At 36.5% G+C, this 27,889-nt stretch overlaps 1 protein-coding gene across 16 annotated transcripts in view; it reads left to right on the top strand.

The window, feature by feature from the left end:
• LOC135122908 (tensin-1) overlaps positions 1–27,889 on the top strand; it is a 395,140-nt gene that overhangs the window by 366,230 nt on the left and 1,021 nt on the right. For 13 of the 16 annotated variants that reach the window (XM_064047412.1, XM_064047407.1, XM_064047405.1 and 10 more), the window contains 8 exons: positions 19,838–19,969; positions 21,059–21,875; positions 25,107–25,491; positions 25,579–25,896; positions 26,053–26,252; positions 26,409–26,468; positions 26,883–27,196; positions 27,248–27,884. In XM_064047412.1, coding sequence (XP_063903482.1) covers positions 19,838–19,969; positions 21,059–21,875; positions 25,107–25,491; positions 25,579–25,896; positions 26,053–26,252; positions 26,409–26,468; positions 26,883–27,196; positions 27,248–27,884 — 2,863 coding nt within the window. The remainder of the gene's footprint in view (positions 1–19,837; positions 19,970–21,058; positions 21,876–25,106; positions 25,492–25,578; positions 25,897–26,052; positions 26,253–26,408; positions 26,469–26,882; positions 27,197–27,247; positions 27,885–27,889) is intronic. The other 3 variants (XM_064047403.1, XM_064047409.1, XM_064047402.1) reach the window with 3 other exon arrangements.

The raw sequence follows: 27,889 nt of genomic DNA, 5'->3' as shown, positions 1-27,889 counted from the left end.
GCGAAGATTATAGTTATTAGGACTGTAAATTCCACGTGCTCATATTGTGCTCACGTATACAGAAGTCTCCGTACGTGTTTGTACATTCGAATACAGTTTGATGAGTTTGCTTAGAATACCCTGCCATTTTAGGAAAAAACATTCTTGGGCACAAATTGTATTCAATACGGCTGAAAGCACCTACGTCACTGCACAAATAGAAAGACATAAATACCTGAACTCAATGCTCGATAAATTTCATGAGTTTTTAGAATTTATTGAATTCTATTTTTAACCTGATGCCATGGAATTCGTAAAGCATACGTATTAAACTTAAATATATTGATATTTGGATTACTTTTCTACTTTTTAAAAAATGTTCGAGTGCTGCCAAAACCCGTGGAATCTGCTCATTACAAATCTTTTGCGCGAAAATCCGGAATAAATAGAGTTCCAAGTAATCAATATTTGAGCGAAAATTACACCTGCAGTTGAAATTTCCGCTTTTGATTATACAAGCCGTACTGCACAAAAAGTTGCAAGCGGCAATGAGCCGTCGTCTTTCTTTTTCGCTTTTATACCGGAGATTAAAAGGCTTCGCTCCGGAAAATACAGTTAATGACCCTTTCCCATTTCAGCTTAACTTCCCATCCTAAAGAAACTAAGAAGAGGGAGCTTTTGTGCGTTCCAGGAACCACTTTGAAGGACATCAGCAATTTACATTACCGTTTTCCAGACTTCAAATCAACACTATTTGCCCCCTTACCATTCCAAAGAGCGCTGTGCTCCACGCAGCGGAAACAAGATCTCTCCCACGAGACTTGTTTATTAGCAAAACTACGAAACTTTGCTTGTCGAGAGTATTTGTACAGATTTACACAAACAAGAAAACGTAAAAAACCTTGATCACAGACTTGGCACGCTAAAGCCAGGTGTGACTGTATAAATAGATATTTGTGATTTCGAGTAGTGTCCCACAGTTACTGGCTCAGCGGCGTGGACTCTGGAACGGCGAAAACACAATTTTTACATAATATATTAAACGACGAAGTTCGAAATTTTATATACATTTTAAACCTTTACAAGCTTTTGAAATGATCATCGTTCAAATTTTAATTAAGAAAAATTGTCTTGTAATAAATATACATAACGAACGAAAAACTGGTGATTTTCCTTTAATTTTAAATGACGATATATAATGGTTCCGCTTACATCAATCCTGTGCCGCCACTGTTTAACGTCCCGTTTCGTACGCACTATTTTCTCCATGCCCCATTGCGCTGATCCTAGTCTGGAGCTATCCAGACGAGACAATCCAAAATGGCCAATAAAATTCCCAGCGATTCTCACATCTTCAGATCTCCTGTTTTCTTTTGCTTCTGTACACATCCGCTCGAGGAAGACGCGCAGACGTCGTCTTTAAAAACGGCAAAATACACATTTTGCCTAGTTTAAATTATGTTTAACGGCGCGTGAAGCACAGCGTGACGTCGACATTCGATTTGTTCCACATTTCTAGTCATAAATTCAATTTGCATCGCACTAATAATCCTGCTGCAATGAGCATCCTGCACAAACAACGTAATTTATATTAATGTAGGGGTTGGCATGGCAAATTGAGATGTTCGAGTGACGTTTCGAATGCTCTTTCTCGTTTGGTTTGGGAAGGATTGTTAACGGAATGACGTTAACATCCTCCCACGTGACAGGATAATGGTTTTTCCGCTAAACACTCCTGCTGCTGTCTCATTAGTAGTGAAGGATTTTGTGTAATAGATATAGGCCGAATTAGGGTGTCTACTTTGCCGAGCTGTCATGTGGGAATTAGTAATTAGAACTATAGACATTAGTCCTTCGAATTTAACAACAATGATGCACAAAAATTTTGTCGTCAGTGATTGCTCACATTACTAAAAAATTAAATTGGGCTTTGAGCTTTACAGTGAATTCGTATCATTAATAGTACTTTGTATGACCATACTGAAATTACAAGTTTATCATCAAATTCATATTTGTCATTGAGCTTGAAATTTTCTATTAATAAATTTAACAACGAATTTAGATTTAGTTAACCAAAAAATACTATATATAGGTTCAATATCGTAGAAAATTACGATAAGTTTAATACATTCTGCATATCTTTTTTTCAGCAGGAATACAGTAAGTGTGATATATTATTTACGCTACATAACAGTTCATAAACATAGCGGAGAGTTTTATATCACACACGAAACAAAAATTACTTCCCACGATTTGCAATTATATTGCAGGTTTGCTTCCAATTTCAGTTTCTCTTTTAACTTTGCAGGAATCGTGGACTGAATTTTTTCAGTTCAGTAATAAGCTCATGCACATACAATTTTATGAAGTTTTGAGTATACGAAAAAACGGATCTGTTGGTTCGCGCTATTATAATATTTTATATTGCATTACAGTCTTAACGAGAATAAAGATAAATCAGATTCAAAAACAGTGACAGTGACTAGTTAGAAATCGTAAAATGCCAAATTTGATATTTTGAAAAAAGTATTGATATCGTGTAGATGGTAAAACCGTTACCAAAATTTGTATGATCGTTCCCATCATAGACAACATGATAACGTCACTTCAAAATTGTACATACAAAATATTATTTAAATTTTGTAAAATATCACTTCTACACTTGTGGTTTATGAATCCATTTTAATTTCTTATGTAAAAACACTTGATCTGAAAATCGGCAAACGTTTTAAAGTTATTTTAAGCATGGTAAATCGTTAATCAAAATTTATTTGTCTATTTCCCTCCCAAAAAAATGATAACGTCACCTCAAAATTTTCCCGTATAAATTCTTTCTAAAAAATGCAAATTATTATTTTTGGAAAAAACTGGATATGTTGTACTGTGCTTCAAAGGCGAGGAAAATCCCACCTAAATAAGTTTATACCAATTTCACGTCACAAATACGTATATTGACTTTTAACATATACAATATAACATTGTGGTAAAATTTCGGAAATATATTAATTTATTTGAAATATTTCTCGCAGACAACATATTATTACGACGTAAACAATACCCCATTGTTGGGCGTATTTTTCATTAAGTGACGTCATAAGGTTTGTGGAAGGGGTGAATAAACACATTTTAGATTGTATGCTGTAATTTCTTAATCAATATTAGCGCGTATCAGAATTTCAAATAAACCTCCTTGATCTAATTTCTGGAATCAGATTTCACCACAGTTGAAGGGAGTGTTCCGGAGCCCAACTGAATTGTCACATAATTTATGCAATCACACAAAATAACTTCATTAATTTCCAATATCTAATAAAATCGCCAACATACAGAAACAGAAACTTGGATTTTCGTTTTCTACAAACTGTGATTACCGAGAAAATATTAATTTAATACAATCCATTAGATTTTTGCGACTTCACTATAACAACGCTGTTTTGCGACGTCGCTAATTTGACTTGAAATTGACACATTTTACACTCCTAATACGGCTGTATGTTGATCACTAGTTTTGATAAAATAATCATTAAATAAATTGGTTTAAACTTAAAACTTTTGAAATATACTGTCAAAAATATTATAAAAAACTAAATAAAATAATACCATATTGTTATTAACGTAAGGATATTTTCCAGGAAAGAACTTTTCGGTCTTCTTGTCCCTAAATTTCCGAAGTTGTCAATTTTGAAAATGCACGAAACGTCTAAACTCTTTTCAGAATGCACATGATCTTCGAATAAAAATATGAACCTTGACGTTTGGACTTCAAATTTTTTGGGCCGTACTATCAAAATTATTATGAATTCTAAATGAAATTTTACTATATTACTATTAACATGTGGATATTTTCCGGAAAAGACATCTTTCTACTCCCAAACTTTTTGTTCTTCTTGTTCCTAAATTCCCCAAGATGCTCATTTTAAAAGTGTGCGAAACGCCTAAACTCTTCAGAAGTGACATCTAAACTCAAAAAAAATATTTCTGATATCTATTCTTCAAGTCCAAAGATGAACCTTGGGGTTTGGACTTCAATTTTTTGGAACATACTGTTAAAAATGCTACAAAATCTAAATGAAAAATTACTATATTATTATTAACATATGGATTTTTTCAGGGTAAGACCTCTTTTTTCCCGAACTTCTCGTTCTTCTTGTCCATAAATTCCTGAAGAAGTTCATTTTGAAAGTGGGCGAAACGGCTAATCTCTTCATGATTGACATGATGCAAACTCGGAAAAGATCTTCGATATTAATTTTTCGATTCCAAATATGAACCTTGATTTTTGAACTTTTAAATGCTTGGAACAGATTGTCAAAAATGTTACCAAATCTAAATGAAAAATGACTCATCTTCCGAACTTTCCGTTCTTTTTGTTCCTAAATTCTTGAGGAAGTCAATTTTGAAAGTGAGCGAAACATCTAAACTCTTCAGAATTGACGTGATCCAAACCCGGAACACATCTTTCTGATATTAATTTTTCGATTCTAAATTAATATGAACCGTGAGGTTTGAAGTTTGAATGTTTGGGATATACTGTCAATAATGTTACAAAATTTGAATGAAATATTACTCTTCCTTTTTCCGAACTTTCCGTTCATTTTGTCCGTAAATTCCTGAAGAAGTCCATTTTGAAAGTGGGCGAAATGTCTAACTCCTTTGGATTGACATGAACCAAACCCGGAAAAAATCTTTCTGATATTAATTTGTCCATTCCAAATAAGAACCTTGAGGTTTTGAGTTTAAATATTTGGGACATACTATCAAAAATGTTACAATATCTAAATGAAATATTACTCTTTCTTCTCCCGAGCTTTTCGTTCTTTTTGACCCTAAATTCCTGAAGAAGTCCATTTTTAAATTGGGCGAAACGTCTAAACTCTTCAGAATTAACATAATCCAAACCCGGAAAACATCTTTTTGATATTAATTTTTCGATTCCCAATATCAACGTTAAGGTTTCGACTTTCAATATTTGGTCCATACTATCAAAAATGTTATGAAATCTAAATGAAATTTTACTATACTTCTATTAACATGTGGATATTTTCCGGGTAAAACCTCTTTCTTCTCCCAAACTTTTCGTTCTTCTTGTACCTAAATTCCTGAAAATGCGTATTTTCAAAATGAGCGAAACATCTAAACTTTTCAGAGGTAACATCCAAACTCAGAAAACATATTTCTGATATCAAAAGATAAACCTTGTGGTTTTGTCTTTAATTTTTTTGGGTCATCTGTTGAAAATGTTACAAAATCTAAATGAAAAATTACTATATCACTATAAACATACGGATTTTTTCTGGGTAAGACCTCTTTCTTTTCCCGAACTTTTCCTTCTTCTTGTCCCTAAATTCCTGAAGAAGTCCATTTTGAAATTGGGCGAAACGTCTAACCTCTTCAGAATCGACATAATTCAAACCCGGAAAAAAAAACTCTTCTGGATTGACATGATCCAAACGCGGAAGCCATATTTCTGATAATAAATTTTCGATTCCAATGAAGTTTGGATTTTAAATATTTGGGACAAAATATCTAAATGAAATATTACGCTTTCTTCTTTCGAACTTTTCCTGATGAAATCCATTTTGGAAGTGGGCGAAATATCTAAGCTCTTCAGAATTGGCATGATCCAAACCTGGAAACACCTTCTGATATTAATTTTTCGATTCCAAATATGAAGCTAGAGATGAACTTAAAATTTTTTGGGACATATATCCAAAAATTCTCAAATATGAATCTTGAGGTTTTTTTTTTGGATTGACCTCATCAACCTCCAACATAATATGAAAGAATAAGTTTTAGTACAAATTCATAATACCAACGTCAATATCATGTTTTACCTAAATTTCTGTGGAGTCTCTTACATAATAAATGAAATGTGAACTTTAATGGACGAAACTTTGAAGACAAAGTTGAAGATGATAGTTAATAGTGGATTATTGCGCTTTATCTCCTTGATAAAAATCTTAAAATATGTATGTAGATTATCTACATAGTGCAATTGCAAACACACAGAGGGCAGACAGACGAAAATGGAAAACACGCATTTTCGTATTTTAAAGCTTGTAAAATTTCATGTGATCGTCCAGAAAATAGAAAGCAGCATTCAGATGTTCCATTTTAAATAAATCTATATGCCAACAGTGTATCATCTATAGATCTCTGTCTAATTTTATATTTTAATATAATTATTTTTTCTTTTTTTTTAAATATCATTTGAAATATACAACATAAGACACAATTTTAATAACGGACGCCAAATTTTTGCTTTACAGATGCGATTTATCCCGAAAAGAAATGCACTCAGACTTGACAATTTATATCATAAAGTACACAAAATTCTTTAAATTGTATATATCAATGTTAATTTAAGGATTACAAATATTATTTATTTATTACCACTATAAACTTCGTTGCATAGTCTTAAAAATATAAAGTAAATCTTCATTCAAAAATGCGTTTGATGTAGCATTTCAGAATTGTGCTGGAATTGTTTAAAGCTGTTTACACATGAAGTGTGAAACTAATTAATCCATAAACTTCATGAGAGCATAACTTTACACTTTACGTAACATCAAATTTAAATCCTCGAAAATGTACTGACGTTTTTTCTCGATAGATCTTCTTTCGAACTAAAAAAAAAAACTGATGTCTCGTCTTAGTAAACCCCAATTCTCAAATGTCTTACTGGCCAAGTGAGTTTCTGGACTTCGTCGTTTCTAACTTGTTAAGCAATGTAGTTAGTTACAGTTTCGTAAATTCTGATTTATGCATATACTGAAAGCCGAAAGTTTTGCTAACGTGAGAAGGAACCTTTAAAGTTTTAAGTTGCTAATTGATGACAAGGCTCATAGGAGTTGAATGCAGAAACTCTAAACGTGCATCAAAGAAAAGTAGTTTTGAGGGAACAGTTAACAGATTGTTTGCTTTTTACAAAACATGTATAGTGTATATCCGAAGTAATAAGTAGATACATTTTTCAAAAATTTCTGTCACGTAGTTTTGATGTATTATTTAATTAGCTTCCCAAAAAGCTTTGTTATGTTTATTATGACTTCGAATATTACCCAACATTTATGTTACAACTCTCAGTCCTGCTGCGAGCACTTTCTGAGCCATTACAAATCTGTCAGAGCCTTCCCCCAAAACAAACCATCTTCAATAACCGAACACAAAGCACATTCCTCGCCACATGGACGATGGCCTTCCACATCATTTTTTTATTATCAACACCCACAACTCTTCTCCATTAAATATTTGTACAGTCCATCCGGCCTTTTTGAAATTGCCGGCAATCAACTAAATATAATTCCGCTGTAATGTTGACGGTAACCTGCACCGGCCTCGCGTTATTTCTGTCCATTGGGGGGTACCTATTTTAGCGTTTGAAAATAAAATCAGAAGTCCGAGATCGAAGCGACGGACTGCGTCGAGACGGTGTGCGTCGTATTTTTCTCGGTTTCGTACGGAACTCCTCACGCAATGTCTTGTTTTGATTTTCAGGTAAGAGCGGAAGTGCGTTAACATCGATAATCGGTGGCATTATCGTGCTTGTAACATCGCATGTTGCCTTTTGGTTTTCGACGGCATAAACAAAGCGCTGCTAATTTCCGACGTAGCCTTGGTGTTGTTTGATTAATTCACGTTGCAATTTGCAACAATTTGTTGTCTCGAGTGGCAATTCTGCGGCGATTTATGATATTAACCCAATTCGTGGGCTCTATTTCTGCTTCTGGAGAAGACAAACAGTAGGCAGAGCCGGCTTAGGAGTTAAGTATTTTTACTGCGTTAAGTGGACCAAATGGTTTGAAAACAACAAATTAATCTTGAGGAATTTAATTCTCGTTGGTTGTGCACCAGTGGTTTAGAACCAATTGTGATACGGGTGTGTGGTTTGTGGAACGAGTCGTAGGCGAGCTGCATAGTCATACACGTGTATGTATAACAGTAGGCCGCGTCAAGTATTTTTTATTACATTTTTCATAATAAAAGTTGAAAACACTCTTAATTTGCAAGTGTCTCAGGCAAGGTGATAAATAAAAATAATTGATTATGGTAAATTGAATAAGAAAATTACAGCACTCACATAAATGAGGAAACTTTCTATAAACATTATACATTTTTCTCGTTTATTAAAGCAATTTCCAACTGGGTTGGTAGCGAAAACTTCGGCATTATTCAAGTCATGTGCTACCAACAGCGCTGCTTGAGGCGTACTGACGTCTACATTCAACTTAGCATAAGAAATTCATACGTGAATTTTAATTTTAGCATGCTTTTTATATGGGTAAATTTATAAATAACTGAAAAAACGATTAAAACTAAATATACTTGGAAATCACTGTCTGTCTACGAAACATTCACAACAGTAGCCTAGTTATCACAAAACTGACTACAGCGCGTCTCCGATTTTTTCTTTATTAACTTCTATTGGAAAATCATTTAATTTCAGTTCAGTATCAGAATAAACAGTGAACTCATATTGATTGAATATGCAGTTTACATGGCAACACTCTTTCGAGCATTGTTGAAATAGAATTTTTAATTTAAAATCCGCTATTTGACACGTTTTTGCGTTTTTTCTCATCTCTATGTATTTTTTAAACAAAAGGAAAAAGCCTAGGAGTTAGTCAGTGATGTCATAATAGCTTCTAATATTTATACAGGGTGTTTACTAAACATACGGCAAAAATTCAAAGGGTTATTCCATGGATTCTTTTTTCAAAGATACGGGGCTATAAAAGTAAAACAAAACTGCTCGATCCCGATTTGATAACATTAGTGTACATCACTTTAATGGAAAATGAAGAATATTTGGAAAAACACAATAATTGAATTGCAAGAAACAACCCTGGTATTTTTGAAAAAGGAATAACACCTTGAATTCTTGCCGCGTGTTTAGTAAACACCCTGTATATAAAGGTTCCTGCTTGTTAAAAATCTTTAGCGTTATTTTAGAGAAAAACAAAATGACAACCAAAAATGTTTTTATGTACACTATTTTTTTTTAACGTGTTTAAGTCCTTCGGTTAAGGAATTTTCTAGCAGGAATTTTCAACTGAAATTTGAGAGAATATTAGGCTAATAGTTCATAAATCATTTTAAACCAATTTATCGTATAGGACAAATTAATTACGGAATTATAATAAAAGATATATAGGGTTCATTTGAAAAAGCCATCAAGTTGGCGCTGATTTTTTGTAAATATAATCGATGATAGCTGGCATCTCGGAATGGTAAAACCTAACCTCACTTTTACGTATAATAATATTAATGCTGTCAAATTGCATTTAGACGCAATAGTATGGATTAATAATACACTTACGGGACATGACCAAGTGTCAAAATAATTATTAGAAGCAATACATAATGAAATTTTTGAATTTGTCATAAGGGGAGGCTCTGGAAACAAAAGATGTGAAAGACGTAGGGCGTAGTTTATTTTTTTAAATCTCACTGATCGTATCCGATTCAAATTTTGCAAAAATATTAGGTAGTTAGGTATATGGATCCTTCGGATCGAATTGCGGTCATTTAGTGAAGATTAAAGAATAAATCGAATTTTTTACATAAAAACCAAAAACAATATGTATATTGAAAAAATGTGATTCGCCCACAGATGTTTCAGTTCAAAAAATCATAGGGTATAATTCTTTAATTATTTTGTTCTTGCTAGAAAACTTAGTATTAATACGACCCAAAGTTTTTAACACGTAAAACCCTATGGCCAGCGTTAAAAAAAGCACTGTATATTTACTTTATCTATGTTTGAAGCCACAGTTTTCTTCCCAATTTTGTTTTTAGTTTACCATATAAGTAAAATAATAAACCTAGGTATTTATTTTCTAGAATGAAAATTAAACACTACAGTAGTTTTCATAGCCAACAATCTTTCAGTGTATATCAGTTTGATTCTGTAGTCAAAAATTATAGTGTCAAAAGTAACGTGCGATCAAAAATAAAACACCTCTAGTTCACTCGTTAGATATTTCCTGATGATTTCATTCAGTGAAAAAAATATGCTCAAATTTATACAGAACTTTCCTCGTCCAAAAGGCACAAATATGACCAGTTTCTTAGACAAGTTACATAACTTAACTTAGCAAATTTCTATTTATTTATTTTGATAAAGCCTGTTTATTAAAACAAAAAATTTGGGTCATTAATGAACATGTATAAAAGTCTACTGTTATATATACATACTTTAAATAAGGTTTAAGTGGGATTTAAAAACTTGCTGTTGACGTTGAAGTTCTCGTTGCAGTTGCTGTTCTCACTGACGTTGCCTTTAGAAGTGAAAATTGTCATTTATAAACTCCATTGCCAAGTTGCCGTTGATATTAACTTTGAGGTTCAACTTTTGCCGTATAAGAGCTGGTAAAAGAAACGTGACGGATTTAAGTTGATTGCTACAAAAATTTACCATTTTACAGATATTTTAAGTTTCTTGTTGTCGAAATAAGTCTACACATATTAAGAAAAAAGAGAAAATGTAGCCCCGCCCACCCGCCCTATCTTAATTGTGATGATTTTAACTGCAAAATCCTTCTTTTTCTACGAGAAATTAAAAACACGTTACTTTGTATATTAAGAAAAAGTTAAAGCCAAAGATTAAGCCCTATCCACACCTACCCTGATATAAATATGTAGTAATGAAGTTTTCATTCCTTGCCAGACCTAGGGGCGGATCCGAACTGCAAAAATCTATATTTCCCTATAAAAATTTAACATTTTAAACGTGTTTTAGGTTTCTAAGAATAAAAAAATCATCACAATTGAGATGGATTGGTGGGGTTTATATTTTGCCTTTTTTCCTAATACACATAGTATTCTTTGAACAACACAATACTCAAAAACATATTTTTAATTTCTTGTAACGATATAAATATTTTCCAGTTAAGCTTCTTGGTTCTGGGCAAATAAAAAAAATCATCTCAATTGAGGTGGGCGGGCTTAATTTTGCCTTTTTGTTTTAATATATGTAGACTTCTTTTCACAACATGAAACTTAAAATATATTTAAAATGGAAAATTTGCATAAGAAAATATTGACTTTGCAATTAGGCTCCGTTCCATAATTGCAAAATCCATATTTTCTTGCAAGAATGTACCATTTTAACCATGTCTTAAGTTTCTTGTTGTGAAAAGATGGCTATGTATATTAAGAAAAAAAAAGGCAAAATATAACCTTCGTTGCGTATTTATCTTACAACGGCGAACATCATAACGTCAGCGGCAAGTTTATAAATCGACCTTTACTTAGCAAACTTTTGATATAACGTCATCAAAATTCTGGTGAAAATGAGTAGACACATTTTGGTTAGCGACATGAAAGGCTGGCGATAACCTCAAAGCATATGGTAAATTTCAGAGCAACTTCTTTAATAATTTCTAAGATAAATTAGTTATGAATTTTTTCCCAAATATCTGCACAAAGTTAAAAATATGAGCGCAGCGAGAAGTTACAAATGCAGACGCATATTTTGCAAATTTTAGAAAAAAAAAATCAAATTGAGGCAATAAACAAATCAATTTTATATTTTCTAGGATGAATTTTTAAATTTGTTTCTACAATTGTGAAGAATCTAGATGTTTGATATAAAAAATGAGACAGATTAATAAACCAAAAGTGTAGGTATATATAATTATTTTAAAACGTTTGAATAGGAGCAAAATTTTAAGATCAAATCTTTGTCTAAGAAAATCGCCAACAGACAATAGATCACTTAAAATAGACAAACATGTGGAAAAGGGAAACCTATTTTTTCATATTCTAAGGAAGACCTAGCTTAAGCGTGGGAAGTAACAATTACAACTTAAAAAACTATTTAAGAATCCGGAGTGTATTTTTGTTTTAGTGTATAAAAAATTTAGCACCGTTCACTTGGCTTGAATTGACGTACATGTTATTTACAAATAGTACAGTGCAAGTGCAAGTGGAAAATTTTTGGTTGGTTTCCAAATGGTGACATCACCTTTGTGACATTTTTTTGCATTCTTAAAAGAGTGTGTAGAACTAGATTTAAATCATAATGTCACTTCTTTATTTAAAAAATATCAACTACGCATTTTCTAAGACTGTTTTTAACATCTAACCGATGTAAAACATTATTTTGAGATATTCAAACAGTTGTCACGTTCTAGAACAAAAATTTGTGTATGTAATATATTCATCAATTTTACTTCATAGTTTTGTTTAGATTGGATTATTTTAGAAAATTCTTCTATGTTGACAGTTTCCAAAAATACTTTGGTGTGCAGTATCCATTTCAATTATTTTCTATCACAATATATTACAAAATTAGTAAAAACACTTAAAAAAAAATCGCCCGATTCTGGTTTTTACGTAATAATAATAACATATGTTAGACCAATAGCTATAAAAATAAAATGTCACTAGTCATCTTTAATTAAAAATATTGCACTGTTTACAAGGTCATTAAAGTGACCATCTGTAAGCATTTTTCGGAAAATAAAAAATCGCGAATTTACCATGGCCTGAGGCCACGATGAAAGGAATGCTTCAGTTTCAAAAAATAACACAATTACTTTTTTCGTTGAGACCACACCAAGTTTTTCGCTTGCTTAAGCCGGGCCTGCAGCGAAGAACACTTGACAGTGATTGCTTAATTTAATTATAGACCGCAAGAGACGCCACCGAGACAATTTGGGCTTCGCTTTCTGGTTTCTTGCCGAGAGCTGAAGACCCGCAAAAACCATCCGTGAGGTGCTCGTAAATCACCGTAAATCAATTTAGTAAATCATCTGCAGGGAAAGACAGAAACCAGCCATTACAACTAATTAAACCTATAAGTTATTTATTTATCCGGCTAAAACAAATCATAAATCTCCTATAATTACCGCTAACAGTTGCTAGATTGCTGTTTGCGACTATTAACAATGTGCAAAATGTTAACGTTGAGTGCCGAGCCCACTTTCTCGATCAATTTAACAGAGTATTTATTATTATAATAAAGAGCTCTATCCATTACAATAAGCAATGTCAATTTCTCCAGCAATCTTGTACTTAAGATAAGTGGGGGCTGCGCTCCCACCTAAAAAGGATTGATCCGTAATTTCTAAAGGAGTTTTCATTAGTGCTTTGGTAAATGTGCAACGAAAAAGATGTGGGTGGGTTCGAGAAACAATGATTCAGTGCTTTTGGCGAACGGAACTCAAGGTTTTATTCATTGAAAAAATGGGGATTAATTAATTTACGACTGCTGCTAGAACGTAAGTGCTGCTTCGAAAAAACTTGAATTTATTGACCGATTTAAGAAATGATATCTAGCGGAGGCGGATGTTTCGCAATAATGCAAATTTTATTCAGAATCGAATCACGAACTGAAATATTTTATTCGGGGACTTTAATAGGCCAGGTGTTCTAACAGGTCGTTGGCAATTTCAAATTATCTAGCAACGATTTGACATTCATTTCAAAATTTGAGAGTGTTGCTATGTGCATTTTGAAAAATGATTCGTAAAGAATAAATTAAGGAAAACAACAACAGATATAAAGACGTAGGTGAGGATTGAAAGATCCACTTAGAGTAAAGCAGAAGCCTATTTTAAATGACAGAATATAGCATGCAGATTCCATCGATTCGGCGTTACAACATCGAAACAAGCATAAAATTGCTTTTCTATTCGTATATTTATGTTATCCTAAAAATATTCGCATTCACAAATTCCGCTGCACGCAATTCGATATTCCGAAAACGCTTCGTGTTGCAACAACTTAATAAAATTTCTGAAATACTACCCGTTAGCGAAATTAATTACGCGCAATTTAATTAAGCAAAGTGGCTGGCATCAAGGCTGAAAATTTGCAAAAATATTTTTGATCCTGGCCAACCCTAAGGCGCGGCGATGTATTAAGCCTACGTTACGTAATTTATGTTCACCACTAAGTGAATTACAGCAACCAGTTAGGAAAATGTAAAATAAGCTTTTGCCTGCGTCAGGCCGAAAACATTTTAATAACAGGCCCCGTGGAGCTTTATTTATCAATAGCAATATTCCTAAGGACGCAAATTGCGCGCCAGCGCGCCTTCTTTTGATACTAATAACGTGAAGGTTCATGTCCGGAGGTGGTTCTCACCTACAATTTACAATTATTACGTTCAATTTGGTCTCCCTTCACGTTTGTATGTTCTTCCAATTTGACGGCGCGGCGATAATTATTGCCGCAGGCGGAGCACTCCTGGTGAGAAGAAAGTGCTCTAGGTTGGCACCAGAGGGTAATTTGGTTCGATAGAATTTTTCCGGGAAATGAAGGTTAATGGATATGTTGTGTTAATATTTTCTTTGTTTAGTTGATTAACTGCGGGTTATTTTTGAGAGGAATTCTGGCGCCGATGAAGGAGGGCAAGGAATAATTGTAACCTAGTTTTGATCTCAAAGCTAGTTGTTGTCGGGAGTATTAAAAAAAAGTGTTATTTATTGGGTTTATAGTGCGGCTTGCATAAAGATTTGGCACGACTAACCATACATACAATAAAATCGGATTCTTGACTCCGTGTCGAGAAAGAACGTCGCTCATTCAAGAATGCCGAGAAATTTTAAAAGTGGTCGAAGTTCTCATTTTCTTTATAAAGACGGCGGATATAAAAAGAATTCGTCTTCTGTACTTAACAATTTTATTCACCTTTTCATTGGAAAGTCTGTTCGTCGGATTTGCTTCATAATGCGTCTCCACACTGATGAAATATGCTAAGTACCTTACAAAAAAAAATAATAATAATAATAACGGACAGGAAATGAATAATTGGTTTAGTTGTTAAGGATTTTGCAACACATTGACAGAAGAATTTCAGGGACAGTAACATCATTCAGTCTGTTGTTGGATTGTACGATTTCAGGTTCCTTATCTATTTCTGTTATCCGTTGTGCCTCATCTTCTGAGTAAGAACTGTCTTACAACTAAGTTTAATAAACCAGAGTTCGTTATTAGCAACAATATTGTTTCGTTTTTGAAGATTTTGGTTTGTTTGTTTACACAAAGCCAAATGGGACAAAGATGTTCTGCGACTAATAGCTGTTGACCTACTGTTGCAATTGTTGAAAAAACTTCTAGGGACAATACATGAAGAGGCTCATCGTCAAGTGACATTCTCAAATATAGTTTAGTACGATGGGTCTACTGTTACTTATAAAATCAACGATTTATCTTAAAAATTATACTTTTTTTGTAAATATAAATTTGAAATTTCGTCAGTTTTTATCGGGTCGAATAAATCAATTTATTCCAGCGTTAGATAGAAAAATATGTTTTAATACGAATGAAGAATGCTTGAATTCCAAAAGAAAATGATTAAAGTAATTTTGGGTAGTTTTTAAACTACATTTTAAAATATATTTTTTAAACACACAGAACGTAACGTGGAAACAGAATTCAAAACACGTGTTGTACAGGGTTACATTTTTTGCAAGAAGGAACTTTGAAGTAATTAATTAAATCTAAAATTTTTCAGTTCTGGCGTTGATTTAATTTTGTGGGCCTCGGTTTGGGTCAATTGCGCACCCGCCTCAGAAATATCTGCAGGTGGTCCTAATCCCACTGGAGAGTTGCAGGCAAACTGCATGAGGGGTAAGGGACAGTTGCACGCAGCGGTCAAAAAGATTTGCATATAATTTGAATGATTAATACCATAAACAGTTGTTGAATGTCGCAGTCAGATTTGCCAATTGGTAGATAATTGTCCGAATAGTTTTCATTCTTTTAAACGCCGGATAATTTCGAATATTTTGTTAGTAATACGAAGATTTTGTCTGACTTTTACTTCGAATAAAATTCACTATGAATTAACTTATACAACGTCGATATATTGTCAAATATTTTTACTACTCTTAAATTTTCTACTAATAGGTACTTGAGAAATGATGGTATTTTTTTACAAATATATAAGAAAGACTGTAAAAGTAGATCTACTGATATTTTTATCCCTGTACTACCAGACTTGATATGAAAATCGTGGAAGTGTAGGAGGTTTCTTATCACCTAGATACCTGTATAATGATAACCTTTGTAATCGCGAATTTACCCCCAAGGATCCTGACCGTGGCGCACGAGTGACCCAACATCCCTCGATCCCATTGTGCCCATTCTGTGGAAAACTGAAGGGCAGTCTGAAATAACCACTTTTGTATTTCAATAGGGCTCCAAAAATGTCACCAAACTTGATTTGTTTTATTACTGGCGAACTGCATCGACTTTCATTTCATTTCTGTAGTATTTAATGTAGGTACTTGATTTTTAGAGTATTAACCTATTTTTTTATAACACAAATGTTCACTTTTAATGATATTAACTTAAAAAAATGTCTTCGATCGGTGTTTTGATTCATTTTTGCTGAAATAATTTATTAGCATTTTATGTTTTAAACAAATTTAAATGCATGCCTGCCCACAAAATTTGGTGAAACATACGTCCCTAATAGGTTTTTTCTATTACTCGTGTTGTTTTGCCTCGACTAACGTCTCGGCTTCGCAATATCCACATAAATATTCTAAACATTTTTGGGGTGAGCTTTTTGACTGGCTGCAGCCATGGCCAGTCCATTGGAATGTTTTGGGGGTGAGTTTTCTGGATTATTGATGCAGGTGACAAACGATTTTTTCTTTGGGGGTGAATTTCTGTCTAACTGTGACTCGATCTGTCTATCAGAATGTTTTGAAGGGTGAGTTTGCGGTTTTCTGGCTCACTTCTGGCACCAAAATGCGTTGAGGGGTGGTTTTTTTTGCAGGTGACGACCGCGTTTCCTGTTTCTTGTGTTTTCGACGTTTTATGACCCCTAGAGTTCGAAAAAATAGATCTCCCCTTTCCGTCTGTCTGTCATCTGTCGTCTGTGTTTTGTAAATATATGTTAGAAATGTCTAATCATCCCCAACAATAATGGGATGACGTCATCTCCAAAATTTGCTATAGAATAAGATACCCTGCACTTGTGGTTTATGAACCCGTGTTTAGCTTTTGCTCTGAAATTTTGTAAACATTGTAAGGTTATCCGTTTATCCCTCTCCCCCTTAATAATAAGGTCGTTGTACAATTTTGCTATATCAATTTTCTTCAACTTTTTCTGAAAGAAACCAAGTGTGCTTAATTAGACCTCTATTCTATGTCGAGAAAACAAAATCGATCAAATTTAATTTTCTTTTAACATAAATACTGTTCTTCGATTGTTCCATCAGATCGTTTTAGAGGTGAGTTTTCGGCTCACTTTGGACATGATGAGGTCATCAAACTCTTTTAGGGGGTGATTTTTTTGCGCAGGAGTTGACTGCTTTTTCTTTTGAGCTTCTAGGGTGCTTTCCTTGCGGATTTCACTTCGATCGGTCCATCAGAACGTGAGTTTTTTGACATAATTTGGACATGGTGGATCCATCAGAACAGAAGGGATGGCTTTTTTGATATACTTTGGTCATGATCAATCCGTTGTATGGTTTAGGAGTCAATTTAATGTGGTGACTGGCAAGCATGCACTTTTCGGTCTTGTGCCCCAAATGACTATTATAATAGAAACATAAATAAAATGAGATCCTAGTTGAAATTTTCTAAAAATATTATCTAAGTATAGCCGGTTAGTTTATTTGCAGTAAATTTGAGTTAATACGCGCTATAGTATATTGCATTAATATCTTAGAAAGTACTGTGATTCGAGACAACTTAGTTTTTCAATTGATTAATTAATTAATTAAGGAGCCACTTAATACTAACGCAAAAAGTCAAAAATATTATGTATGAAAGTTTTTTTAAAGAAAATTATTAGTTATTAAGAATTATTAATAATTAAATAGCATCAAACTTTGTATCTCCCAGAAGATAAAAAACAGTGTGAAACAATCTTGTATCCATAGCCATTAGCAGAAATCTTCAAACTACTTCATATGTGCAAAGCTATTATTTCAAGACTCGAACAGCACATGCAATGATCAGATCCCTTCACTGTATGAACCGACCCGGAAAATAATAAACTAACCATTTCTAACGATCTTATTGTCCTTCGCTTTGTGCGTAAACGGCATCGGATTGCGCCGTTACCATCAACCATAATTGCCCATATATGCTACGTTTATGTGTACCGATTGCAATAATTCGCACCGCTCTATACGGCAAAATAAATCGTTTCGTGTGGGAGAACTGGTGCAAAGGTTTTTTCAGCACACTTACCCACTACAGTCCACTCCACCGGGTTCCGGAGGAGCGACTCGCCAGCGTTGCCAGCCCAGAGAAAATCGCCTCACATGGGGAAATTTTATTTAAATGATAAAGTTTCATTCACTGACTCAATTCTGACACTTTTTAGATCAACTAGCAACTTCGATGGAAAAACTGATCTATATTCTTTCTCATAACTATCCCTTGATTCAATCACCATAGGGTCCAAAACGTTGATCTTGTACTTGAAGGGTCACCTATTCCATGTCTAGGAAATTTCAAACCGGACCAAGTATTTATCCCCATTTTTGAGGAGTCTTGGTTATTTATTGAGAAAACTCCATACTTCCTGGCAACGTTGCTCTCGCAACAAATCGCTCGGATTTACGTTAAGGTTGCCGGCTACTCTCGAAATATTGACACTGATTGTGATACATTTGCATATCAAGGCCACGAAAATTGATAGGCCCCAACATGTTCCCACTTGCTAATTGATTACCTTTTATGGAGGCGCGCTCAACACTTCGGTTATATTTTAATCTTTGCCGGTCATCGCGGAGGTTAACACACCGAGATCGAATCTGTTTTATTTCACCTCTTGTGTTTGGTTGCTGATGTTTCTGGAATGAAGAGCGTGGAATTCCGAGTAATTGATTATTCCTCCTGTATGACTCACTATTACCGATTAATTACGCTAAGTTTGGAAACAGTTTATACGGCGTGGCGAGATATTAATCATGGCTTGTTTTCTTCAAATGGAAGTCTTTTGTCCAGACGACAATCCTAAAATGATATTCCTACCCACCTTGAACTGGTTTGAGGGAGGCTGAAATATCCACCTGGTAATTTCATCGGCTAATCAGAGTTGTGATCGGGCTATTTTTAGACCACTATGATAAGATACTCATTAATATTTATGTAATTCCGCGCAATGGAAATAGTGTGGTTTTTCTCTCGATTACAGCATAGAAGCTGTATTTAAATGGTTCAAGTTTTTGTATATAAACATTTTGACTTGTAAGTGGAAGCGTTTTCAGATCTGGATTCACTAATAGTTAGTGAAAAAAGTGGAATATTTTGTCGTATTTAATAACACAGATAAAAATATTGTTGTTTTTGACACATTAGTGAAACCTGTCCTTTGGTGATTTAATATATTCACTCACACGGTAGCGAGTCTACTATACCAACATCATCTATCAAAGTTGGCTAAATTATTCGCTATTTTAGCTTCTAATTAACTAAGTAGCTGAACAGCAGCCCTGACAGCCACAAAAGGGAAGCGATTAAAGCTCATTTTTACTACCGAGCATCAGAGAGTAGCAATCTCTTGTTGCATGCAATAAATTGTTTTTAATTACAGTTGATGGACTGCCTCAAGATCTGCTATAAATTGCAATCTAACAATAAGTAGAACTAAACTCCTCTTTAAAAAATGTTTATTTAACTTGCAAATTAGATAATTAATGCCTTACACGATTTGTATAAGAAATGACCGGCTATTATGTGTGGTGGACGGAATGCTCGCGGTCACTTCAAAGTGTTCGTAATTCAAATCGCCTCAGGTGTTCAACATATTCTTTGTTTTACGTTATTACCTGCATATCCTTAAACAACATCTAATTAGTCATTACGTCAACACGCTCGCGGTTTCCCGTTTTTAATAGAGTCGCGATATTTTTACACTAATTTGTTATCTTTGTTGCAGACGACGTCAATCACACGTTTGGACCTCTAGACGGTAGCATTTACGCAACCATCGCAAAAAAGCCAGAGCTGTCTCCTGGCGCCGTTTCTAGTCCCCTGACGGTGTCCATGGACTCAGGTATTTCATCTGCAGGTACGTGATCCTGCAGCATCGAATTCTCACCTATCATGACCCACCCAAGTGAAAAAGTGATGTTACCGTGTCATAAATTGTGTACTTTGATAGACGGTTACTTATTGTGCAGATTGACAAGTGTTTATAATAGTTTTGAACAGCCACATCAAGGCTAATCAAGTATTGTGAGAATGAAAAAATAGGTCTTCCGTTTCCGTCTGTACAAAACTAAATTGAAATGACGGAGTGAAAAAGTATTTAACTGTAGCTTAGGGTTAATTTCGATAATGTTTAATACGAAGCTGAGGTAATCGAGAAGTTCCATAACTACAATATTATTTGAATATTTCTAGCAAGAGATAATTTTCATTCTAAAATAACTAAACCTTGAATTTTTTAGAAAAAAATTTGTACCTCAAGTGTTTACAAGTGTCCCTGACTTCAAAATTCCATAAAAAATATATCTGATTTATCAAGAAAACGATATCATGGATTATAGATAATTGTGGCACTGTTACTACAAATGCAGGTAGTGTGTGATCTTTCAAATCAATGGAAGTACCTCCAGAAAACAGTGAATTAACAAACGATGACTATGAAAACACATTAAAATGTAAAAACAAGAGATTAACAAGTAAGTTATATAAAACAGTATTTGCTTTAAATTGTTAAAAATTCGAAGTAACTGTCTTTTGGAGACCGGTAAATAACCAACTACACTGAACCGTTCCAGGAACAAATAAATATCTCTAATTAATAAGCCTTGTTACGCTGTTCAAAACTGTTGGCACCAATTCCGAGAAAAACCACGTTGATTCAGTACACAATTTGTCGCTATTTTATGGAATGACCCGTATGCATACAAGGCAATTGATTAGTTGCGTAGGAAAAAAATAGCTTTCGAGCCTCGCGTTCTCGTTTCCCGTTAAGGACTTATGTTCCTTAAGCCGCCGCAGGAACTCCGTCCACTTGGGTGCAGCCAAAATCGTCTGTTTTTCCCCGATCGTTGGTCGCTGCAGCGGCCATAAATCGCCTTTTATCACCTCTTTATTTGGCCCCAGTTGTTTGGTAGTTGTCAGCTCGCTAATATTTGTTTGTCGGCGGCAGGACACCAGCAGAACGCCAACACAACCGCCTCCGCGAGTCCCCCACTAACCGCCCAGCCGTCCCCCTTGACCCCCGAGGATCAGCACCGCGAGCTGGACGAACTCGTCTCGGATATGATGTTAACGGTTCAGAGCATTCCCGACCTGAAACCGCATCACCAGGACCAGTCCTCGGGCTCCGCAATCGCGACCAGCGGCAACAGCTTCGGGCTCGAGAATGTGCGCTACATAGACGAGGAGGACGACAAGAACATCCCCTACCACGCGCGCCAGGACAGCCGGCCTTTTTCCTACGGAGTGAACTCCAACAGCATGATCGCCGACTCCAAGGGGCTGAGCAGCCCCAGCCTGGTGCGCAAGGCCAGCGTCAACAAGAGCTCGGGGGACACGCTGAAGAAGGTGCAGACGCAGGTGTATCCGGACTTCGGAGGGAAACCGGTGCCCAACTTCTCCAACCCACCCACGTATCACCCGCCCTCCAACTACAGCACGCTGTCGAAGTATCCGGCTAACTCGTACGGGGCGCATGGGGACTCGCTGCGGCGCCGGGAGAGGGACCCCATCGATGATATCTTCACCCCAAGTGCGCTGAGTGCTACCGAACCCATCAAGCGCGAGTTCAGAGAGGAGTACTACAGGGATGAGGTGAAGAGGTACACACCTCTGAAGAGGAGCGTCACGGAGGGGACGTTGAGGACGGGGCACGACAAGAATGACTATAAGGCTTCGGTGGCGACGAGTCCCTATTCGGATTCGGAAAGTTTGTCGCCGCCTGGAGCGTTCAGGTCTTCCACGAAGTCGCCAGAGTTCCATGAGTCGTAAGTTTTTTATTTTTAATATTAGCGGAAGTTGCTTGAGAGCCCACGAGCGGAGAATTTGTGGGTTTTCCCTGTTAGCGTAGTAGGAACGTTCTCACGATGTCGCAACGATCCGTCGATTAGTTTCATTAGCTACCATAAAAGCACAACTCCTTTTACAGAGGAAAGGAAACTGAATTTTTAAATTACAATACTCATTTTAAATTACGGTTGTTTAGAAAGTTCCGAAGTCACTTCTTAGAAAGAAAGGTTGGATGTTTTTAAAGACGGACATGTTGGTCAACAAGCAGAAAAAATATTTTTTTGGGAAATGTGAAACTAAGTTTTTGGGATTGGGGGGGGGGCGCCATCTTGAAAATGGGCTACAATAATAGTTTTTTTAATTTATTTTAGTAATCGTGAGTTGGACGAAACAATTGCAAGAAGCATTTTTGAAGATAATGTAATTATCTACAACTTCTATTAATAACTTTGTTGTATTTTCAATCATACAAAAAGAAGATACACTTATGTGGTACCCGCTTTTAGATGTCACCCGTTTACCTAAGGACTAGTTTTTCGTGTTATAACAGTGCCAAGCCTTCTTACTCAACTAACAGTGTAGTGTTTAAGTAGTTTGTCGGTGACGCCTCTTTAAACTACTTATCAAAATGGGTTCAGTTGTCAAACTTTGTGGACTTGCCTTTGAGTTAATTACTTCTGTGGTCCTCTCATCCCGCGGTTGTTTTTCCCGCATCGTTCCCAGGTCGTCTTGCGGCGAAGTTAAATTTCCGAATGCTCGCAGCCACGCGTAATGATAATGAATATTCTATGTTTATCCTTGAACTTCCCGTGCCTTGATCGCCATATGTTCGCCAAAAACAGCGAATTTCCTAATAAATCCCGGCAAACTAGCCTCCGTCTGGAGATTTACGACGCACTTAACTACTCTGTTAACACGTTCCTCTACCCATAAGTGAGTAATGTGTCTGCATAAGGTTATTATTAGCATTTTTGCAACCATGTGCATTTTAACCTACTTCTTATACCTCGTCGATAGCCTTGCTGCATTCTTGGTTCCATACTTTTCAAGCATCGGCTGTCATTTGCGGTTGTTTTTCATTTTTCTGGCCGATCATTTATGTAAACGCGGCTTCGAAGGCTTTAATAAAAGGATACGTGCTCGCATCGAAAATGGTCATGAAAGTATCGTTTATAATACAGATAATCCTCGGATGAATGGCATGCGTACGACTTCCTTATAGGGGTCTCGGCGGAACCATTAATGTGTTTACACAAATACCTGCATGTGGTCAAAAGTCGCGGTAATATTCTCAGTAACGGAGTTTTCAGAATCGACATTCACGCTCATTCACTATAAGATCAAGGCTATAATGAAAGAGATTAGCCAACCTTTTCCTTTCATCCGTTTCAAAGATAATTATATTTAGATCAAGTAAAATTTTGGCACGGTGCCTTATGAATCACGAGATTGATGTCGGAAACATTATGACAGGGTTATACAATGTTTGAAGTGAAGTCGCTAATTTATCACTATTATGGTAATAGTCCCAGCTAGCGGTTGCGATCTGATCGTTTCTGGAGCTCCTGCGTTGACAAATCGCTCCTGGACCTATATGGTCAGGAGTGAACCTCGTCTGCATAAAACCAGTAAACAAATGGGATGACGCAAACACAGTGTTTTCTTTTTTTTCTTATCGCAGTGATATAAAATTCTTACGTGGGCCCGCTCGTAGGTAGGGTCAGTAATTTTCTCGTCTGCGTGGGCGTATGGTCGAAATTATTTGGAAATAAAATCGCCTTCCATTCATTCGATCGACGTTGTAATCTATCCGGCCAATTAACGAACGATTAAGTTATTGTGTTGATTAAACAATTATGTAATTTTACTCCACAGCTGATTCACCAGATGCTTGATGTCTTCATCTCGCTACTGTGCACGCATTTTCATTAAATTTACAATTATAATTCATACCGAGCATAGCACCTGCTCCTCGACAAATCGAGCACCGGTAACGATTCTTCCAATCTTCGCTTATTCAAACGACCCTGTGACGTCAGCTTTGCAAATTTCTCCCATAACTTTCGTTTTTATCGAGACTTAACATGCTATCGCCTGGAGCTTCCATGTATCTTTTCGTTCGTGCTAACGAGGGGACCCCAGGGGCTCCCATCAAACGATTTATCCGAAACCAAAGCTATGATTTTGTCCTGATAATGTATATCAACACGATTCAGACTCTCTCAGTTACAGGAATAAACAACAGGTAAATGTTAGATGTGTCGTTGAACTCGGTAGCTCCTCGTAACATTCTTGGGAGGTATTTTCTTAATTTGGAAAGACGAGTAGACCGACCTCGCTACAAAAAAGTTACAGTTGCAGCGTAATATGGTTACCGAAGAATGACGGCCGAAACTCGTTAACCCCAACCTTATTGAATTTTTACTACACGTATGTGAGTTTAGATCACGATCCGAAAAAACTACGAAGGTCGATTAAGGCGTCTTAATGGCAATCTTTCTTCATCAAAATAACATTTAAGTACTTGGCTCGGAATATAATGTGGGTGAGTGGGTGCCCGATACCACAAACGCGGCTATTGTTTCGGGAGATTCAGCCCAGACTTTCTAAGATAAAGAGTAAATATTAAATTATGGGCAATTCTGAAGGCGGTATCGAGCCATCTTGGGAAATGAGGAGAAAATGGAAACTGCATTGAGATGCGAAAAAATTACAAGTTTCTCTCCAAAAGAATGTTCCGGCAACGCTAACAATCTCTGATGAAACTATAAACGGTAAATCTGCTATACAACTCAGAGGTATAAATAGCAATTGGCTCATTAAACTTCATTAAACGCTGTAAGAGTGTTTGTATTTATGGTTTCGCCAGCTTTAAAAAAAGAACTTGTTGGCTCATCGCACTTTAACGCGAAATCAGCCCTTCGAAATAAATTAAACCGCGCATCGCATCAAATCAGGGTTAAAATAACGTATTCGCTTAAGAAGTGCAAGCTAATCGTTACGTTACAGACATTTATACTATTTAAAGGTAAACAACCTGAAAACAATTGCTACGAGCAACACAGATACCTACATCCCTGACCAATTTAAACAAACAACCTTGAGTTTCACACGCCCATCTTCATTTCTTTGCGAAAAATAAATTTAAAAGTAGAACCTTTATTTTGTGTCCGCCCTTTTCCGCTTAACAAATTAACCCTTCGTTCCAGCTACACCACAAACAAAAGCCTAACGTGGCTCCAGAAGCAGCAGCTGAAACTAAAAGAACGTCGAGAGGTGCAGCTGCGCGAAGAAAGACACCCCCATGAAACTAGACTGTTGTCAGAACTGAGACATGTCCAGTCTCGTCATATGAAACCAACAGCCAGTCATCGTCTGGATGGTTACACTAGTGACACCACCGCCTTTGCTGACGATGACGAAGACTACACGATACCTCTCCACATCAATACCACCCAGAAACCAGGGAGCGCAGCTCCAGGTTCGCCTAGGATGCTATCGAGGACGTACAGTGCAAGTAAAGCCTCATCGTATACCAGTAAAAACGAGAGACCGTTCATGACGGTGAAGAGGGCCCACGAGAGATACGCTCAGGTAAAGATTGTATAACATGTCTAGGTGTTGTTTCTTCACCACTCACACCATTATTAACACGTAACCGAATAACAATGGTCCTTCCAGAGCTCAGATTCTTCGCCGGCCTCGATATTAGCAGCAAATCCGATGGGGCAGATTGTAAGACCACCTTCTAGAGGTGGCGATACGGTTGACAGCGGGTTGTTGTCTCTAGTCGAGCAGGAGCAGTATAACAAACATAGTCCCCGCTATAACCAGGGGGGTTTGGTGGGTATTGAGAATGACTCTAGTGTTGATAGTTCACCAGCAGATATCAGGAATGATAGCATAGGCATAGATGCACTCAGTGATCTGATTGCTAGCTTATCAAGTGGTTCGGATAAGTCTAGCAACAGCCCTAATAACACCACATCTGCATGGCAGGTACTAACACGTCATATTTTTATTTATTTTCTTGTTTATTTTGTGACTATTTGATCAGGGCTTTTTGCATGGTGTTCGATACGATTTCGACAGTCATTTGCTTTTGTTATGTGAACGTTTGGAATGATTGGGTGGCTAATTTAGTTTGTCTTGTAGTATCGAGAAGAAACCCACACTTGGCGTTCCCAGTCCGTAAATGATGTAGATACAAGCCCTTCACATAATTCGTCTCCGAGGCCGCAAACACCAGCGTTTCCAGTGCATGTTAGAACCCCTTATACTAATCCATCGACGCCGACAGTCCAATTCGACCTACCTTCCGAACGATTACCGCCTAAAAGTCCTACAACCCAGCGGTAAGTTACACACAAGTTAACACAATTTCTAACGAAGTATCGAGAATAAGGAACTATGGCTAAACATGTAGCATTACAGAAGATAAAAAGCGACATTTTTATTTATCACAAGAAAAATTTTTGTTGTCTCCTGACTTTGAGTTCCTTTTATTTTAGACGTTTGAGTTGTCCGTCTTCTAATAAACTTACTAAGAAGTGGTCGCTTTCTCCTGAAAGGTAAAGTACTTTCATGTTGCCATGAAGCATGTCATACATTTTTTCACTGTCTGTTCAAACTCCCGTCAATAACTGCAACATGAACAGGAGAAAAGAACTGTGAAACGGTTTTCGTACTAATTTTAGGCCAGAAAAATCTTTAGAATTCACATTTGTTGTACTGTCTTGGAAATTCTCGAACACATTTTGAATGTCAGCACAGACTTAAAAACATGCTTATAAGTGTTAAATGTTTACCAACTTCCCAGACTAAATACATTGGTTTAAAAATACGTCTAAACAAATTACGTGTCTGGAAAGCTGGAACTCATAACAAAGTACATACTCTGGAATGCACTTTTTCGCACATGATATTGCAGCAGCATGTCAGCGCGTTGTTTTTTCTTTGTTTACAATTTCTTTTTGTCGCTGTAGAAAGGACCGACCGACTTCTCCGACAGACATGATCAACGGCTCTTCGTCCGAATACATCCACAGTACCACACATAGAAGCGTATCGGCGACGCCACCAGCAGGATACAAAGACAACTTCTCGGAGAACTATCAACACAGTCCTAAAAGTCCCACAAGAAACGGATCCGCGTCGCCTACCGTCTACTTTGGCAACTCTAGAAGAAGCTCAGTGCATTCGAACAGTGAACCCCCACATGAGGTATCAGCAGCCCATGTTAAATTCGTCCGAGATACCTCCAAGTACTGGTACAAGCCAACAATCTCACGAGAAGAAGGTACTAGTAAATTCTTTCAAACCAATCCAATACTAATTGAGTCAATTCCAGCAATCAATATGTTGAGGGATCAGCCTCCAGGTACATTCGTGGTCCGCGACTCCAATTCATTCCCTGGAGCTTTCGGCATGGCCTTAAAAGTTGCAACAATTCCATCGAACATGCAGAACAAGCCCATCCAAGGGGATGAGCTAATTCGCCACTTCCTAATCGAGCCAACTTCTCGAGGCGTCAAGCTCAAGGGATGCCCTTCTGAGCCCGTCTTCAGTTCTTTGTCCGCGTTGGTCTACCAGCATTCGGTGACGCCTCTGGCTCTTCCTTGTCGGTTGATTCTGCCGGAAGGTGACCTGAAGTACCAAGACAGTGCCAACAACCCTGCTCAACAGCTACTAACGCAAGGTGCGGCTTGCAACGTGATGTACTTGTTTACGTTGGACATGGAATCGCTGACGGGTCCCGAAGCCGTAAGAAAGGCAGTTAATCAAGCTTTACAAAAGTCGTCTAAGGCAGAAACGGCGATTGTGCATTTCAAAGTTAACGGACAAGGCATTACTTTGACTGATAACAAGCGGAAATTGTTCTTCAGGAGGCATTATCCAATCAACACGATTTCTCATTGTGGCTTAGATCCAGAAGAACGAAGATGGAGCGTGAGCTCTGATGAGTCGGGGTCAACGGCCAGTCCTAAGTAAG

The sequence above is a fragment of the Zophobas morio genome, unplaced genomic scaffold (genome assembly GCF_036711695.1).
Source record: "Zophobas morio isolate AGI-343-1 ecotype UQ-CSIRO unplaced genomic scaffold, CSIRO_AGI_Zmor_V1 ptg000005l, whole genome shotgun sequence".
In the NCBI taxonomy this organism is placed as follows: Eukaryota; Metazoa; Arthropoda; class Insecta; order Coleoptera; family Tenebrionidae; genus Zophobas; species Zophobas morio.
Note: the sequence above shows the minus strand (reverse complement) of the source record. Positions and strands in the feature narration are given on the sequence as shown.